The 12406-nt window shown below is 39.6% G+C and overlaps 1 protein-coding gene and 1 pseudogene across 5 annotated transcripts in view; both read right to left on the reverse strand.

Moving 5' to 3' along the window:
- GALNT17 (polypeptide N-acetylgalactosaminyltransferase 17) overlaps positions 1 to 12406 on the reverse strand; it is a 408494-nt gene that overhangs the window by 95327 nt on the left and 300761 nt on the right. For all 5 annotated transcript variants that reach the window (XM_039849002.1, XM_039849003.1, XM_039849004.1 and 2 more), the window contains one exon: positions 8452 to 8569. In XM_039849002.1, coding sequence (XP_039704936.1) covers positions 8452 to 8569 — 118 coding nt within the window. The remainder of the gene's footprint in view (positions 1 to 8451; positions 8570 to 12406) is intronic.
- On the reverse strand, positions 428 to 794 carry LOC120591519 (60S acidic ribosomal protein P1-like; annotated as a pseudogene).

Here is a 12406-nt window from a genome sequence, read left to right on the forward strand (position 1 = left end):
TTCCCTTCCTTCATCCCTTCCATACACCCAACCTTCAGGTCCTGTCACCTCTACTTTTTCTCTACTTTTTGAATTTGTTCAGTTTTCTCCAACTGCCTCAACCATGGTCCAGTTTCTCTCATTGTTCTTCTTAAGTCTATTCAGCTTTATAATCCATTCTCCACAATGCAGAATTAATGATTCTTTAATTTAAAAAATTAAAGACTTCACCCCACTTAAATCTCTTCACAGGAGCTGGTGATGGGTATATGAGACTATATATGTATATATGTATGTATGTGTGTGTGTGTGTATATATATATATATATATATATATATATATATATATATATATATATTTTGTGTGTGTGTGTGTGTGTGTGTGTGTGAGATTATATATGGTTTATATATATATATATATATATATATATTTTTTTTTTTTTTTACAAGTTCAGCTTTTTATTGACATATTACAAAAGAAGCTTAGTCAAAAAGACCAAAGCCCATGTCATCATCAGACTCCTCAGATTCTTCTTTCTTTGCTTCCACTTTCTTCTCCTTAGCTGGGGCAGCAGCAGCAGTGGAGGGGGCAGGACCTCCTGCTGGTGCAGCACCAGCTGCTGGAGCAGGTCCACCAGCCCCTACATTGCAGAGGAGGCTCCCAATGTTGACATTCGCCAGAGCCTTTGCAAACAAACAAAATTTACATTGGCTGCTTTAATGAGGGCATTGATTTTATCCTCCATGACCGTCACCTAATCATCGTGCAGGATGAGGGCTGAGTAGATGCAGGCGAGCTCTGAAACAGAGGCCATGGTGCAGGCGATATGTGTGTGTGTGTGTGTGTGTGTGTGTGTGTATACATACACACACATACACACTTGTGTGTATATATGTATATATATACACACACACATACACACGTATATATATATATACATATATATATATATATACGTATATATGTACATATATATATATAGTCCCATATAGTCTCACACAGAGACACACACATGTGTGCATGCGTATATATTCAATGTATATATGTGTGTACCTTTTTTTCCCCCCAAAATGTTCACCTTGGTCCTTATAAAAATGCCAAATTCTTGTTTACAAGTCCTCTATAATCTTGGAGGATATAGTGGCTCCAACCACATTGCTGCCACTACATGCAACAGTTTCCTCTTCCTTTCTTTGCTCCAGCCATACAGAACCTCTGAAGTTCTCTCCCATGTTTTCCTCTCGGGATTCTAAACTTTTGCATATGCTTTTCTCTTTGACTGAAATTTTCCTTTTCTTTTTTTAAACCACTTTATTGAGGTATGACAGACTTACAAAAAGCTATATATATTCAATATATACAACTTGATGAGTTTGAAGATAATTATATACCCGTGAAACCATCACCACAATCTATAAATATATCCATCACCTTCAAAAGTTTCCTACTACATTATTTATTTATTATTATTACTATTATCATATTACTACTATTTTGTGATAAGAACACTGAAATCATATAATCATCTCGATAGATGCAGAAAAAGCATTTGACAAAATTCAACATTCATTCATGATAAAAATTCTTAACAAATTAGGTATGGAAGGAACATAACTCAGTATAATAAAGCCCATACATGATAAGTCCACATCTAATATCATATTCAGTGATGAAAGGTTGAAAGCTTTTCCTCGAAGATTAAGAATAAGACAAGAATGCCCACTGCCACCATTCATATTCAACATAGTACTGAAAGTCCTTGTCAGAGCAATCATACAAAAAAAAAGGAAAAAGAAAAAAAGAAATAGTATCAGAATTGGAAAGGAAGAAGTAAAATTGTCTCTATTAGCAGATGACATAATTTTATAAATAAAAATCCTAGAGACTCATCAAGAAAGTATTAGATCTAATCATGAATTCAGTAAAGTTTCAGAATTTATAATTAGCAAACAAAAACCAGTAGCATTTCTATACACTAACAACAAATTACCTGAAAAAGAAATAAAGAAAACGATTCCATTTATAATAGCATCAAAAACAATAAAATACTTAGGAGTAAACATAACCAAAGAGGTAAAAGATCTCTACCATGAAAAAGGCATAAATAAATGGAAAGTTATTGTGTGTTCATAGATTAGAAGAATAAATATTGTTAAAATGTCCATACTCCCAAACGCCATCTATAGATTCAATGTAATTCTTGTCAAGTTTCCAATGGCTCTTTTTTTTTTACAGAAGTAGAAAAAATAATCCTAAAATTTATATGGTACCACAAAAGACTCTGAATAGCCAAAGCAATCTTGAAAAAGAACAAAGCAGGAGGCATCACACTTCCTGATTTCAAGCTATAGTATAAAGCTATAGTAATCAAAGGAATGTGGTACCGGCACAAACACAGACAAATGGATCTATGGAAAAGAACTGGGAGCCCAGAAATAAACCCAAGCATATATGGTCCACTAATATCTGACAAGGGAGCCAAGAATACTCAATATAGAAAAGAATGTCTCTTCAATAAATGGTGCTTTGACTATGAAACTCCTAGAAGAAAACATAGGAAAAAAGTTCCTTGACATGGGTCTTAACAATGATATTTTTGGACATGACGTCTAAAGTAAAAGCAACAAAATGAAAAATAAAAAGCTTCTACACAGCAAAAGAAACAATCAACAAAATGAAAAAAAACAACCTAAGGAATGAGAAAAATATTTGCAAACTACATATCTGATATGGGGTTAATATCCAAAATATAGAAAGAACTCATAAAACTCAGTAGCAAAAAAGTAAATAATCCAACTTAATAAATGAGTAAAAGGCCTGGATAGACATTTTCCCAAAGAAGATATATGAGAGGCCAACAGGTACATGAAAAGATGCTCAGCATCACTAGTTATCAGAGAAATGCAAATCAAAACCAAAATGAGATATCACCTCATACCTGTTAGGATAGCTATCATAAAAAAGACAAAAATAACAAGTCTTGAAGAAGATGTGGAGAAAAGGGACTCTAGTGCATAGTTGGTGGGGATATAAATTGGTGTAGTCACTATGGAAAACAGAATGGAGGTGCTCAAAAAAATAAGAATAGAACTACCATAAGACCCAGCAATTTCACTTCTGGGAATATGTCCGAAGGGAAAGAAAACACTAACTCGAAAAGATATATACATCTCCATGTTCATAGCAGCATTATTCACAATAATCAAGAAATGGAAACAAACTAAGCATCCACCAATGGGTGAATAGAAAAATAAGTTGTGGTACATATATATAATGGAATATTGCCCAGCCATAAAAAAATGAGGAAATCCTGCCATTTGTAACGCATGGATGGACTTTGAGGATATTATGCTAAGCAAAATAAGTCAGACAGAGAAATACAAAGCTATGTGATCTCACTTATATGTGGAATCTAAAAAAAAAAAACCAACAAAAAACAAAAAACACAAAACACAAAAAACCCAAACTCATAGAAAAAGAGATCCAATTTGTTGTTACCAGAGGCAAGAAGTGGGGAGGGGAAACTGGAGAAAGGTGGTCAAAAACACAAACTTCCAATCACAAGATAAATATTTACTAGGGAGATGTAATATACAGTGTGATGAATTTATTTACTGCTGCATGATAGGTATGAAAGTTGTGAGTAAATCTTAAAAGTTATCACTCAAGAAAAAAAATACTTTGCTTCCTCTTTTTGTTTTATCTATATAATATGATGGATGTTAAATAAACTTATTGCAGTAATCATTCCACAATATATGTAAGTGAAACCATTATGCTGTAAATCTTAAACTTATACAGTGATAAATGTCAATTATATCTTAAAATAAATAAAAATATTTTTTAAAAAAATCACTTAGCAAAAGATCTACCCTTTTAGATCTAAAATACTGATTTTTAAGTGTATGATAAGCATTAACTATATAGACTATGCTGTACAGTAGATCTCTAGGACTTATTCATCTTACATAACTGAAATTGCCTGGAATAGTCTTACTCCCACACTGCACTCCCACACTTTCTTTTCCTATCTAAATTCAACTCATTTTTAACGTCTTAACCATCATTTCCTTAGGAAGCCTCTTCCTGACTCTCTAGACTAGGTTATTTTCCCGTGCTATACTCTCCCATAGCATCTCCCAGCCTGTCTTTTCATACTCATCACACTGGTAATTATTTGTCAAATTAATGGTTTTCCTGCCTGACCATAAATTTCATGGTGACAGAGAACATGTCTATCTACTATGGTATCCCCAGTGAAAGTGCCTGCTGGAGTAAAGAAGGCACTCAACATGTCTCCATTATATTCAAAAGCATTCAGTTGAACTGCTGACCATCTATAATATATGCATCTAGATTAAAGACCAGTCTATGAAACCCCCAAGGCCTACTCTATCCCCAGAATAGACCAAGAATTTTGCTCTGAATTTTGTCACAGATATACTTTAACTCTGTACTGTAAAGACATTCGCATAGCCAGACATGACCAATGCCAGCAGGGAAGAGAGAACCAAAGACTCATGCACCTGGAGGTTAGGAAAACTAAATAGAACTGATGGTCTGATCCCCTTCAGGAGATACACATCCTTTGCCAAAATTCACCACTCCACAAGTCTGAATGCTTTACCTGTGACTGTTGTGGAGTTTCCGGCAAAAGCTGCACCCAGGGGAAGGCCCTGGGGCTGGGACGAAGAAGGTAGGAAGATGATCGCATCTGTGCATCCCTACACCCACTTGTTTACTTACCTCCATCCTGAATCCTTGATCTCAGAAATATTTTTAACAACAATGTATACGCACAGGAATTCTGCCTTTTGTTCAGTCCTTGAGGTTCTTAATCAAGCTATTTTCTGATAGTTTGAGGATCTGACAATGTCTTTCTACTGTCTGCCTTTAGGAATGGCTGCCTGACAGGATTTGGCAGCCTTGTGTGTCACTCTTTTATACAAGGGGTCAGAATAAGATAGTGCCTTTCCTTCCCAAAGAAGACTGATATACTGGAGAATTGGAAGATTGTTTTTTTTCTCTTACCATTGAGATGTTACAATAATATGCCTCGTTAATAGTTTCTGATTAATGTTACTCAAAACAAGATGAAACCTTTCAATTTCTAATCCTATTTATTTTCTGTTCTGGAAAGCTTTTTCTTCTTTCACTATATTGATTGTTTTGGACACAGGCAAGCTGCCTTTCATCTGAGCAACAGCCCTAGAGTCAACTTGAACCCACAGTAAGACTTTTTATTCTTCCAATTCTTGATACATCTTTACTTACTGAGGAATTTAAAAGTAATGAAAATTTTCAGAGAGTAGTTAGAAAGATTGCAGATGAACCTTTTCCTTGGTGAAAAAAAATCCCAAAGAAAAAGATAGTAGTTATAATTTTCCCATTTATCTAAAGCATGGGATTTTGTGTTATTTTTATAAGTTAATTTGTATAAATGTATGTGTGTATATATTATACAAAGCTCATATTTTTTCAAGCAGTGGGGATGGCTTTCTTAATAATATATTTATTATTCACCTAATTTGTGCTCTAAGCAGTATAAAATAGCACAAAATGAAAGGAGAAGCCATACAGTTTGTAAAACACAGCACCTTACATAAATCAGTCCATGTAAAAGTGAGTGCTGTTCAGGAACCTTGCGGTCACCTGGTCCAGACACCAGCATGTGATGTTAAAGAGAAAGAAGGTGCTGGTACCAAAGGGAAGGTTGTGCTTTGCTGGCTGGAAATAAGGAGAAAGGACGTGCTGCGGGCCTGCGATGACCAGGGGTGGGGGACACCTGGAGGAGGGCCCTGAAAGATGTAGACTCTCACCTGGGCTTCTTTCTGAGAAAAGTATGTATTTGCCAGGAAGCTGGCTAAGTCAGAGTATACAGCAGTGGCTCTCAAACTCGGCCATTTAACAACATTACCTGGAAGACTTGTTAAAACAGGTTGCCGGACCCCACCCCAGAGTGTCTGAATCAGGATTCTTGGGTGGGCCCGAGAATCTGCATTTGTAACAAGTTATCAGGTGAGGTCCATGGTCAGGGGCCATACCTTGAGAACCATAGAACACGGTGTAGATAATGACTCCACAGACCCTGAACCCACAGCACTCAACTCTCACTTTAAGCATCAGCAGAAAACCAAGGCTTCTATGGAGTCAGTTTGTAGCTTACAGGAGGACATAGTCTAGGGGAAGTAAGAGGTATAAACCTTCCCCTACCTCCCACATGGAAGCTGGATATGCCTAGGCATACAGTAAGAGGCAGCTGATACAGGAGGGTGGTATCTACCCCTGATCCATCCAGCACTCGCATAAAGACATGCAGAGAGCAGCCAGGGGAGAAATGAACGGGACCCTCTACTCCTTCGGGGATAGGGGCAGCCACACAGGATTGTCACCACCATCACCACCAAGCCTGACCTTTGGCAGGTCCAGGTTGCTGCAAAGCAAATGCCTCATGAGTGTGGGGAGATCAACATCTCAGCAAGCCTTAAGCAGTGAGTTACACTGTCATATTTTCTGTCTCCCCAGGACATAGCCTATAGTGGCAATCAAATTTGGGGGTCCTACCACTCCCCATAACCCTCCACCTGTGCCCCTACCTCCAGGGGGACAGTGCTCCACCCATCATCCTGTTCTTCACTCTGTTGGTGATGAGGTCTTATCCTTCCCTGGCTTCCTTCTCATAGCATACAGAGACATTCAAATCTCATCTTAAAATAAAATTAAAAAAGAAAACAACTCTCTCAATGCAGAGCTTCTAGCAGCTCCTTCCTTTCACAGATAAGTACCTGGAATTAGTTATCATCTTCCATTTAGCCACCAACTCCTTCCAATCCACTGCATCTACTCATGTTAAATTTCCAATAGACATTCACTCAGTCATTAATCTAACAGATGTCTATTGAGCCACGTACCCAGCATGATTCTACATGCTTGGGATGCAAAGATTTGTGCCCCACAGAGCTTGCAATCTAGTGAGAGCAAGGTAGACAAAAACAGTATATATGATACGTAAGTAAATTTCATGGCTTGCCGGAAGTTCACGAGAGCTGAGGAAAAGAGCAGCAGAGCCGCGCAAGGAGGGTTGAGGAGATGGGAGTAGGGTGGAAATTTAAGTTACAGGCCAAGTTCAACATGCTGGGTCCAGATCTTTTTCTTCAACTAAATTCAAAGCAGATGAAAGACAAGTATATTAGCAATGATAACATATTTATGAACTTTATAATTGTTTTGCTTTATGAAGAAATCCTACATAAATTCATTGAGGAAAGAACCCAGCCTGGAATTGAAAGCACAGGAAGAGTCCGTGGTCTCCAAAAAGGAGTAATTTTAGTATCTGGAAAAGGTGCCCACCATCTCCTTTGCCTGTGTAGCCTTGCTGTTCACTACACTATGAGGGCACAAAGCCTTGCATTCCACAAAGGGGGCTCAAATGTAGATGAGGGAACAATGGGGTATCTTAAAGGTCCTGAGCAACTAGGGATAAAGCAGAGAAATCACAAATAGAGAGCAGGCTTTGATTGTGGGTAGGAGTTTTGCACTGGGTACCTGCCTGGTAGAACAAAATCAAGAATACAACAGAGGAAAGTGGAAGAAATTCAATAAACATTAAGCCTTACAGTTGTATCCTGAGTCATTTTCAACAAGTTTACTTTCAGGGGACCTAAGTATGCAAAGGTTCAGGACAGGGGGCAACAGACACAGAGATCCCAGCAGGGCATCTTCCCAGCACTAACTCTTCGCAATGCGAAGAGAAACTTGCACCAGGTAGGAGAAGCAAGTCCACTGTTAAGTGGTTATTACCAAGTCCTAAAGAAGTCTCCCCACCCACTGGTGGGGTTCATTGATCTTAACTCTAAGAAGAAGGGGTTGGAATGCATCAATGTGTTTGCTTTTTTATTTTACAGTGGAATTCTTTTTTTCAAAGAAAATCTTAAGCGAAACCTAGTGTATAAAATATCTAACAGTTGCCCTGATCTGAGCTGGGAGCCCAGCAAGAGGCACATTCTGCATCCTCCTCACTCCACTCCCCTATCATTCTTCCTAAAAGCATTTCTGAGAAAAGGGAAGGTCCTACTGAACATGATCCTTCTCTCCTCTGGCATCTTATGATTCTATAATGTACATGAACCATCAAAATTCATAGAATGGAAATACTATTTTAAGGAGATTAATTTTAAGAAAAATTTAAGGAGAAAATGAAACTGGAAGAGAATGGGAGACAAAATCTCTGGCTAACGTCCAGAGTGGGTCACCTAGGCATGAAGTAAATTGTTCAACTCTTCAAGAGGAGAATGCCGAGGATTCTCTAAGAAGGGGTGACAGCCTTGCTGGAACATCCTCAGGAACAGGGATGAGATAAATGAATCTGTCATTTATAAGCTAAAGAAGCTTTAAGTGTACATTAAGGATGACTAGGCAGCTCTGCTCACAAGCGTGAACAAACTAAGAGGAAAGAACGCCATGTCACAAACCTTGATTCCAAGTTCGATGTTTTCTCCTCCATACACATCCATCCCAGGGTCCAGAAGACCGATTTCACCAAAGAACTTCCTGTTGACCACGAAGGAGCAGCCAATCATGGCTGGTGTCCTGTGGAAGAAAGAAGCTATAGTCACACACACGCACCACAGAAACACACACAGAGGAATATTATTCAGCCATGAGAAAGTAGGAAATCCCATCATTTGCAACAATGTGGATGGTCCTTGAGGGTAGTATGCTAAGTGAGGTAAGTCAGACAGCAAAATACAAATGTTTGCACATGTAGAATCTAAAAAAGCCAAACTTGTAAAAAGGGAGAGTAGAATGGTGGTTACCAGGGACTGTGTGGTTGGGGTAATTGGAGAGATGTTGGTCAAGAGTCTAAACTTACAGTTAGAAAGTAAATAAGTTCTAGAGATCTGATGCACAGCACAGTTATTATACTCAGCAGCACTATGTTATTAACTTCAAAGTTGTTAAAAGACTAGATCTTAAATGTTCTCACCACAAAATGAAATAATAATTGTGCTGTATGATGGAGGTGTTAATCAGCTAATGCTCCAGTGGTCATCATATTGCAATAGATAAATGCACCAAATCAATACATTGTATCCCTTAAACTTATACAATATTATATGTCAATTATATATCTGTTAAAATAAAAAGAAGCTAAAGTCATTAAAGCATTAGTACCAGAAGCCCTTCACAGGCACTATCATAACAGGTGCTGGGTTCCACTTCGGCAAACTGAGTAACTTCCCTGAAGGCCTCAATTCCCATACCCTCATTCTCCACAGAGCTATGCTTTAGCTTCCGACAAACTAGGGGACCCAAAGCATCTAGGGATATTCCAGTTCTTTCATGGCTTGGACAAGAAGGGGGCTCACATATCACGTTAATTCTCTGCAAACAGGGGAACTGGTTCTCACTGCACATCTGGTGACAGCTGTGTAGCAGGATGGGCATCCATGGGCAGTCTCAGGGAAGCTCAGAGGTGAGGAAGAAGTTGTGTCTGCTTCATGGGGTGGGGGTTGGGGAAGAATTGCTTTACAAGTGAGGGCATAAAAGGAAACTGGAGACAGGAATGTCAGCAGGAAGAGGTCCAATCTCCACATTCTGGTAAGAGAAAGTAGATCAGGATGCTGATCCTTACAGAAGGGAGAAAACTCAGAGGAGACTCCTGGTACCCAAAGGGGTTAATAATAAACCACAGAGAGAATGCCTCACTCACAGAGAAGGGGCACTGAATGAGAGAGATGAAAGGTATCTATAGGGAGGCTTTTGGCCATAAAGTCTGGAAACGAAGTTTAGTATTTTATTTTTTGTATAGATTAATCCTCTTGATTATTTCTTCTAGAGTTGGCTAAAGGTACGAGTTGAACTCAATGAAATCAGAGACAAAAACCATCTGAGGCAACACATTATGTAAGCAAGTGCAGGAACTGATAGAAATGCAGTATTAATCTACCATGTTCGTTGCAATTTTGCATAAAGCATGGAACTATGCACTGTTAATGCGGGACCACACATTGATACATTTTATGTATAGCATTGTATTGTATTATATTACATCCCGTTCTGTAGTATAATATCACAAATCCTTTATGATGTCTTTTTGCCTCTGTTTCCAGACTTTGTAGGTACCCTTGTATAGTAAATTGATTCAGCAAATATTTTTTTAGTACCTACCATCGCTAAGGCATTTTATTGGTGCTGTAGGGGGTAGAGAAACACACAATATATTTCCTGCATTCAAGCAACTAAGAGTCATCATTATTATTATATTATTATTATTATTATTATTATTATTATTATTAAAGAAGCCATTCATTGAGCAATTTTTATGTCTCAAGCACAGTGCAAAGCGTTTTTCATACAGTCTCATTTAAAAGTTTTCACAGCTCTGTGAAGGAGGTAGGGCAATCTTCATTTAAAAGTCAAGACCCATGGAGTTTTAGCAACCTGTCCCTGAGTCACAGAGTAGAGCTCAAAACCCATCCAGCTCCAAAGTCCTTGATTTTAGCCCTTCTGATTCACGGCACTCTCCAGCAAATGCTTCATGGAAGAACTGGCAAACTCCACACTGCCAAAGGCCAGACATGCCATTAAGATGCTTTCCTGGGCAGAAGAGACATACAGGAGGCCCAGTAAAACTCCCCTGGGGCCACTGGAAAGGTATTAGGCAGAATTCTCTTGAGCTGAACTATAGACCTCAGTCTCAGATTCTCATCTACTCCTGATTTTGAGCTTAACCTTGATCTTAAAGTCCAGATTTCTAACTCGATGGAATGCCTCTAGGAACCCATGAGATAAGGCAGCAGTGGGGCACACTGGAAAAAGTAATGTTCAGAGTAGTTTGAATTCTGGCACTGCCACTGAAAACTGTACTTGTGTTACATTAATGAAGCACTTTGGGTCCCAGTCAAGTCTCTCCAGAGTGTTGCTGTGAAAAGATGTAAGAGATACCCAGTGCATAGGGCAGGAGCTCAGTAAATAATGTTCCTTCGCCTTCCTACTGAGGCCCATCCATCTTTTTTTCCAGAAACCTCATACAAATCACACCTATTTTCATGGGATGCTGCCTTCTACTGGTGCAGCTGTGCCACCCTGGCTACACCAGGGACAGCAACCACTTCACTGCCAATCATTTCCTCTAGCCCTTCCCTCCAAGAGAAGTAGCAGGCCCTCAGCCTGGGAAAGCTCTATATAAGCCCATCCCCTAGTCTCAGTTAACCTAACCCAAACCATCAATCAAATTATGTTTTCTTTTAACTTGGAATTAAGACAGTGCTGGAAGCTAGAACTAGGCGGTCTAATGGATCTGTAGAGCACAGGCTACCACGTGGGGCTGCCCTTGTGGCCCCAAGCACATGGATTATGGCACATAGGGAGGAGGCAGACACATAGTGGAGGTGTGAGACCAGAGGGTGGAGACTGCCTGGTGATTTCAGCTTCCCATCTGCTGACAGGTCTGGCTCTACTTTCTTCCCTGTGTCATGTGAGTGCCTCCTGTGTCTTTGCGGTCTGTCCTCCTTGACTAAAACTGTTAGATGGGCTTCTGTTCTTTGCAACCAAACTGCGATGATGACACATGCTGTCCCCTTCTACTTATGACCCAGAGGGAGGAGAGAGGTTTTATCGCACAGCCATAAGGGGCAAACTTCAGGGAAGATTCATTCTGGGAGCTAAAAATCAGGGTCCACCCTAGTAATGAAGAAATGCCAGCTACATTTGTGATTGGAGATGTACAATGCAGCCTGAGAGTGTAGGAATCTGCAGAGAAGAGGTGACGGGAGGCATCCTGGTATTAACTCACTTTTCTAGAGAGTAACTGCGAGCGCATCAAGAAATTCTGGTAAGTTAGAACAATTTCCCGCAAAAGCCTATGCTCGGTGTCTGAAGGATGTTAACATGTGTGTGTAGTTAAGACCCTGCTTCATTCAAGGCACTATATTTTCTAATCCCTTGAAAGCAAGAGAGTCAGTTAAAATTACAGGGCACAGTCAATACACTCAATGGGGTGACTTTGGGCACTGTCTCATGGCGAAAAGAATGTTTCTCTGAGACTGGTTCAGAGCCCACTTGCGCCCACCTGTACCAGCATCACCTGGATGGCTCCTTAGAAAATGCAGATTCCTGGGTGCGCCCAGAGCCATAGAACCAGATTTACAGAGACAGGACTTGAGAATTTGTGTTTGTACCGGCAGAACCATCCTGTGGAGCCATCTACCCCTCAAACTGTCATGTTTCCCAGAGCAGAATGGTTATCCCTCTAACTTCTCATCGTATTTCTAGGAGCTAGTGCCTTGCCTGACACAGAGCAGGCATTCACTAGATCTTGTTGAATAAATGAATGTGTGTAACAGATGGGGATGAATGCCCCTGGTGGGGAAGGGCTCTGTGATGACTCAGGAACAAACTGGCTGAACTGAAATGAACCAGAAC

Source organism: Pteropus medius, unplaced genomic scaffold (assembly GCF_902729225.1).
Source record: "Pteropus medius unplaced genomic scaffold, Ma_sr-lr_union100, whole genome shotgun sequence".
NCBI lineage: Eukaryota > Metazoa > Chordata > Mammalia > Chiroptera > Pteropodidae > Pteropus > Pteropus medius.